Source organism: Ursus americanus, chromosome 37 (genome assembly GCF_024610735.1).
Source record: "Ursus americanus isolate L20-20 chromosome 37, mUrsAme1.1.p, whole genome shotgun sequence".
Classification (NCBI taxonomy): domain Eukaryota; kingdom Metazoa; phylum Chordata; class Mammalia; order Carnivora; family Ursidae; genus Ursus; species Ursus americanus.
This window is the reverse complement of record NC_142163.1, coordinates 10,811,807-10,817,690: the sequence shown is the minus strand read 5'-3', so window position 1 is coordinate 10,817,690 and position 5,884 is coordinate 10,811,807. Positions and strand designations below refer to the sequence as shown.

Here is a 5,884-nt window from a genome sequence, read left to right as displayed (position 1 = left end):
CAAACCAGTCTTTCCAAACACACCACATTTTAAACTTTTTATTTGCATATTAAAAATTGTGCATTCCAATAATTAAAATCATACCAAGAAAAAACAATGGCACTGTCATTAAACTGCATTTTACGGCCTGCAAGACACCCTGCACCAACTTAAGTTTTTACTGCTCTTCCCACCCAGTTTCTTCCTTCACCAGCACACAAGTTCTTTTCCCTCCCTGCCAGCCTGGCAGGAGGATTGACTTCCTAGTCAGTAGTTCAGATTCTTTGATAAGAACAGGCACAGCACAGTCATTTAAACTTGATCCAACCTCTTTGCATCTGACGAAGTTAAACAGCTAAAAGAAGTAAAATAAGAAGGCAATGCTTGTGGAATGTACAGTGCATATTGGCGGCGCACGCCTCATTACGATTCGCCTGCTTGCTTCTCCTGTTCAATCGCTGTGACAGGAAAGAGAAAACAGAAAAAAGATGGAGGGAGCTCATTAGGCAGACTCAGTGCAGCCTAGTGTAAGATTATCGTACTTTTCGTTTACAGTATCTTCCCATATCATAGAAATCCACTAAGTATCAAGTCGGCCCATCGTGAAAATATGAACACTAAAAAACATTTTAACAGAAAAGATGGTATAATACTGCATATTAATATGTATACCAAACATCTCATCATCGTTAAATTGTTAAAGCTCTGTTTGTTAGCTGCAAAAACAACTTTTAATTAACCTTTCCAGGACACATTCATCATAAAAATTGTCAGCTCCTCCCCCGCACTCCCTCGCCCCCCCCCGACCCCCCGACCCCTCCCCCTCCCCAGTCCCGGTACTTCTCCTAGCCCCTCCCATCCTCCCTCCCGCCCAGCCTTTTTTCAAGGGCGGGGGGGGCTTACTTTCTTTCGAAGGCAGCGGATTTTTCTCTTGCGTTTCTGTCTTCTTCAATTTCGATTTATCGAATTTCTCAATCTCAGCCATATCGGGCTTGTCAGACATGGTTGCAGAGGAAGCTGCACACACAAAGCCAAGGAGGAGGGTGAGATCGAGCGAGCGACCCACCCTTGCCTCTCCCCGCTCAGAAATGCGCTTCTGCCCTCGCATCTCCAGCCTGAAACCCCACCTCTGCCTCCTTCCGCTTTCATTCAAGGCTAAAGCTCTTCCTCTTTCTACACACAAAAAAGAACCCCCCCTTCATTATTTCCAAATGCGGGGGGCCGAACTGGGAAAATCGCCCTCCCATTAGGGGGCGAATCTTTCAGAATAATGAAACTAACCACTCTGGGTTATCAGTTCACAATCTTTGAAAATTAAAATCTGGCTACAAGTAAATAGTGAAGCCATTTCAACTCTGGGGGAGGGCGGGTGGTGGGTATGAGTAAAAATTCTTAAAACGAAGCGGAGGCTGCACAGTGCTGGCATTTTACATGAGTCTCCCCCCAAAGATGCGGGCCCGTGCTGCTTTTCTTCCCTGCTCACAAAGGCGGCAGCTGCAGCCGGCGTCCCCGACCACCGCCCTACTGCTTCTTCGCTCGCGCTCAACAATGCAGCCGGCCGCGCATAAAGCTGCCCCACACCCCATAAACCAGTCCTGATCTGCATTTAGGGGCAATTCGGCAACCCCCGCACACATTCCCCTGCAAGAAAGTTGCTATATTTCATTATAGCCCAGCCACCTTAAATATAGACAAACCTCAAGAAGCATCAGAGAATACAGGAAAAAATATAACTGTTCAAGCCCCGGGATTGGGTGGGTGTAAATTGGAACAAAGGCTCTTTCTGTTCCAGATTAATCACCGCCTAAAAGGCAGTGCAGAATGCCCGGGGAGAGGGAGTGAGAAGGGGTGTAGGGGGGGAGGGCGGAGTGTGTAAGGGAGGAGGGAGGAATGGTGTGGGGGAGAGGGAGGAGGCGTGGGGGGGTGGGGCAGGGGAATGTTCCCTCGGAACTGCATGGCCAAAAGCCCGGCTTGGGGGGTTTGTCTTTAAACCACCAATTTCCCGACCCTGTTCCCCAGCGTCTGGAAGGGTTTGGCATCCCCAGGACCCCAAGAAAGGCTTCCGGAGGAGGACCCCTTGGGCTAGGCTATAGGGATGCCTCTATAGGGAGAAGGGCGCCGAAGCGCGAGCGCGGGCGCCGGGCGGAAAGGGACCGAGGGCAGGAAGCAGGGGCCCCGGGGCTCACCGGAGCGAGGCGCGCGTGGGAGCTAAGCCGGACGTGCTCAGTGACCGCCTCCGAATGCCGGGCGGGGCGCGCCGCGCGCCGTTATATGCGCGCTCATATGTAAATGAGGTGACGTCACCCGCGGGCCCGCTTAACTCCTTCGCGCCCCGTCTCCGCCCCGGCGTCCGGGGGCCTGCCTGGCGTTTGGGGGACCCCCGCCTCGCATGCACCACTGCACCCTTACTGCAACGAGCGCGGAAAATTAAAGGGAGCCAAAGCCCCCTCCCCCCGGCACTTCCTGCATCATGCGTTTCCCCTCCTTATGTCTATTTTACCATAATGGATTTTTGCAACAGCCGCGCAAACCCGCTCTTGGGGACCGGGGGGCATGATAACGAAGGGTCTGGGTGGTACCTAGGGGGACAGGCATTCCTTTACTGCGAAGCTGTCCTTGTCTGGTGCGGACATCCGCGAGCGAGGGTGCGGTGGCCGCGCTGGAGGGCCTCGCCCGCTGCAGGGGTGCGATTCCTGTAACTCAGCTTTAGGGCCAACCGAGGCCCTTCGCCCCACCCCGGCCCTCTTTGTCTCTCACCCGGCTTCTCGTGAAATTGGGTGGGAGGTAAAGCACCCTTAAGTGATTCTTTTCAAAAAAGTTTCCTCACCGTAACATGCATATTTTTTTCATCGCTATGATTTTTGTGAGCACCCGAATCAAATGTCAAGTTGTTGTATTGACTTGACTCTGACAACGAGGAAGTTCTTTTTCTGTCCAGGTCCTTATTTTCGTAAATATGAAAGTGATTACTAACAAGCCACTGTTGAATGCCATCTTTAAAAGATGACAGTTTAATTTAAAAATCAAACTCTACGTTTTAAAGGGAGCATTTTCTGCACGATGTTTTTGAATTTTGCTTCAAATTACATCTTTCAGATGGAGATGAGCAGTTTTCAAAATGGCACTTGACTGAATACTACTGACTCCTTTGCTCTTTGAACTGTTGTAAATACCAGACTTTGCACAAATAAATGGCAAGAAAGGAAAAACAAAGATAGAAAATCTCCTACTTGAGATTATTTTGAGACACAAAGTAGTATACATAACACTCTTTATCCCTTTCTGCATCATGAGGAAATGTTTCCAGAAACCCTTTCCCTAATCATGTTATGGGAGAAGAGTTGTCTCACTGGGAACCAAAGTCAAGTGTTAGATAGAACCTTAAAAGGCACTGCAGAAGCAGCTCCAACTTCCCTATTTATTTATCCACTTGACTTCCTTCTGAGGGCAGGGGGGTTTGGTAACTGTCTGGCTCCCCAGTTCATGCTCTGATGGGAGGCTGTAGTTCTACTCTCTGAATGGGGGCACTGGACCTTTCTTTTTTTTCAGACACAGAACGTCAATGGTTAAAGGTTCCCATAACCCTATGCTACTTGACTGGCTTGAAAGTCCATTTCAATAATGGACACTCAGGAAAGATCAAGCAAGATGAATTTTTGGCCCATTTCATCTGGCAGCTACATCATAGCATTTCTGTAGGCTCTGTGATTCCACTTTGCCTCATTCAGCTACTGTCAAAACTCACTTCTTCCCTCCCTGGTGTCTCTGGCTACAAATGAGTATCACCCAAGGCATTTTTCTTAGAAAGGGTTAGACCTTGCAGAGAAGTATCTACAAAAAAACAGAGGAGTTGAAACTTGTAAACACCTGGAGAATTGGTAACAGGCATCTTTCTGAGATATATAGATATAGACAGAGTGGAAGAGAAAGAGGAGGCAATTCTCTGAAAGGAAGAAAGTCTAACATACTGGGCTTGCCTTCCCACCTTGTCAGGGATTTAGAGAGAGTAGAAAGAGAGGAAGACAGATACAGTGAAACACAAACTAAAGGAATATTCTTAACAGTTGTGTGACCCTGGCCATGTGAATTACTTTTTGTGTGCTTGAGTTTTCTCCTCCGTAAAATGGCATAATTGCAATACCTACTTCACAGAGTTATAGGGAGGTCTAAATGCTTAGGACAGTGCATGATGGTAAGCACTTTGTCTTATTACAATGATGATGATGACAAAAACATGAGAAAAATAAATACTGTACTGTTTCATATTAACAAAAATTTTAAGATATTTTATATTATTTATCATAAAGTCCTTGTGAAAATGCCATAGATCTTTTGTATTTTTCAGCAAATATAAAACTGATTCCCATTGGTTGATGCATTGTAATAGGGGTTTTACATTTGTTTCCCCCTTTCCTGGCTGCTGCCCTTCCATGACAATAGGTTTAGAGATAGGGATACTGGCACTCAGAGATCTATCATTGTAAAATTCAGCCAGTAGCCACTGTCTGTTATTTGCGCTAAGGAGTACATAAGTCCTCACCGCAGTCCCCAAGTCTGTGCCTGAGAATCATCAGAAAGCGTGTGAGGGGGCAGGGTGCTTTGTCTCCCATAGCACCTTGGAGAGAGTAGTTGCTTAACAAACAATTACAGACTTGCATTGAACTGACTTGCTGGCTCTAAGCATCTTTCTTTTTTCCCCAGATAATTCCAACTTTTCAATATTAATGTTTCAGATGTCAGAGATAATTCCTTTTCACTAAAGCTACCATTGTAAGTGGGTTAGTATGCTCTGGGCACAGTTACCATAGAGGTGAGGTTTTCAATCCCAATTGAAAAGACAGAGGCTGAGAACAGCAACAGCACTGCAGGGTGCACTCCCAGCTAGGGGCTTTCTGGGATAAGATGGGTGAAGCACCCACCTGCTGCTGGCCCGGCCTTCCTGAGCTCATGTGCCCTGGCACCCAGTCATGGCAATGGACAGTCGTCTCCTCCGAACCAAGCCCATGCCCAGTGGAACCAGGAAGAAGTGTCAGTATACATTGCATTTTATTTTCCTTTCTAGGGTAGGCCTGGGACAGATTTGCAGCTATTTTCAAAGCTGGAGAAGCAGTCATGGAAGTCTGGGTTCTTAAAATTTGTCCATTATTTTTAACCCTTCAAACTTTGTACAGAGCGCTGGCCATTAGAAGAGAAGAAACAGAAGAAAGTGACCACAGCAAAACTGCTAACCCTTTGCTTTCTCAAGCCCAGGCCCCTTTGTCTCAGTTTCAGGGCCTCCTACCATCTGCCCTACCTGCCTGCACCCCACTATGCCCGTGACCCCTCAAACTCTATGCATTCATGTAAATCCCCTTAGAGAAACAGCCCAAGTCCCCCTCCCCCCCCCAACGACAGGGAAGGGATATTGAGTGGGCTGTCTGTATACAATATCTAATTCAATTTTCACCCTCTGCAGTGGGCACTAATACCCACATTTTACTGCTGAAAACCCTGACACTCAGAGAATCTAAGCAAGCTTGCTTGAGAACAAACACACAGTTCTGTCTCCCGAGCCTATGCGGGCCCATCGGGGCCAGCTCTCCCCGACCTGAGTGTGTCTCCAGGACTCCCACCTGCGGCAGCTCCACCTCGCGCTCAGTGGGATGGAACAGAAGGCTCCCTCGGCTAGTGTGCTAAGAATGAGTGCCGGAGACGGTGAAGCAGAGAGGAGTCCACGAACGCTCTCGAGAATGTGAAACGTGTCGCTAACTTTCCTGTTCACTTTGTCGGTCTGATGGAATCTTAGAGCCAAGAGCAACTTTGAGGGGGATCTCATTCAACCCAGTTCCCTCCTGTGGCTTGAATTCTGCTCTACAACATCCCCTCCAAGTGGTTGCTCAGTCTATGCACAGCAAGGGCAACAAGA

The 5,884-nt window shown here is 47.9% G+C and overlaps 1 protein-coding gene across 1 annotated transcript; it reads right to left on the bottom strand.

The window, feature by feature from the left end:
• Positions 1-249: 249 nt before the first annotated feature.
• On the bottom strand, positions 250-2,228 carry LOC123788659 (thymosin beta-4). Its single transcript, XM_045792160.2, has 3 exons — positions 2,166-2,228; positions 883-996; positions 250-437 (listed from the first exon to the last, which is right to left on the bottom strand). The coding sequence occupies exons 2-3, from the start codon at positions 980-982 to the stop codon at positions 403-405; spliced, it is 135 nt and encodes a 44-aa protein (XP_045648116.1). The 5' UTR covers positions 983-996; positions 2,166-2,228; the 3' UTR covers positions 250-402.
• Between the last annotated feature and the right edge of the window lie 3,656 nt (positions 2,229-5,884).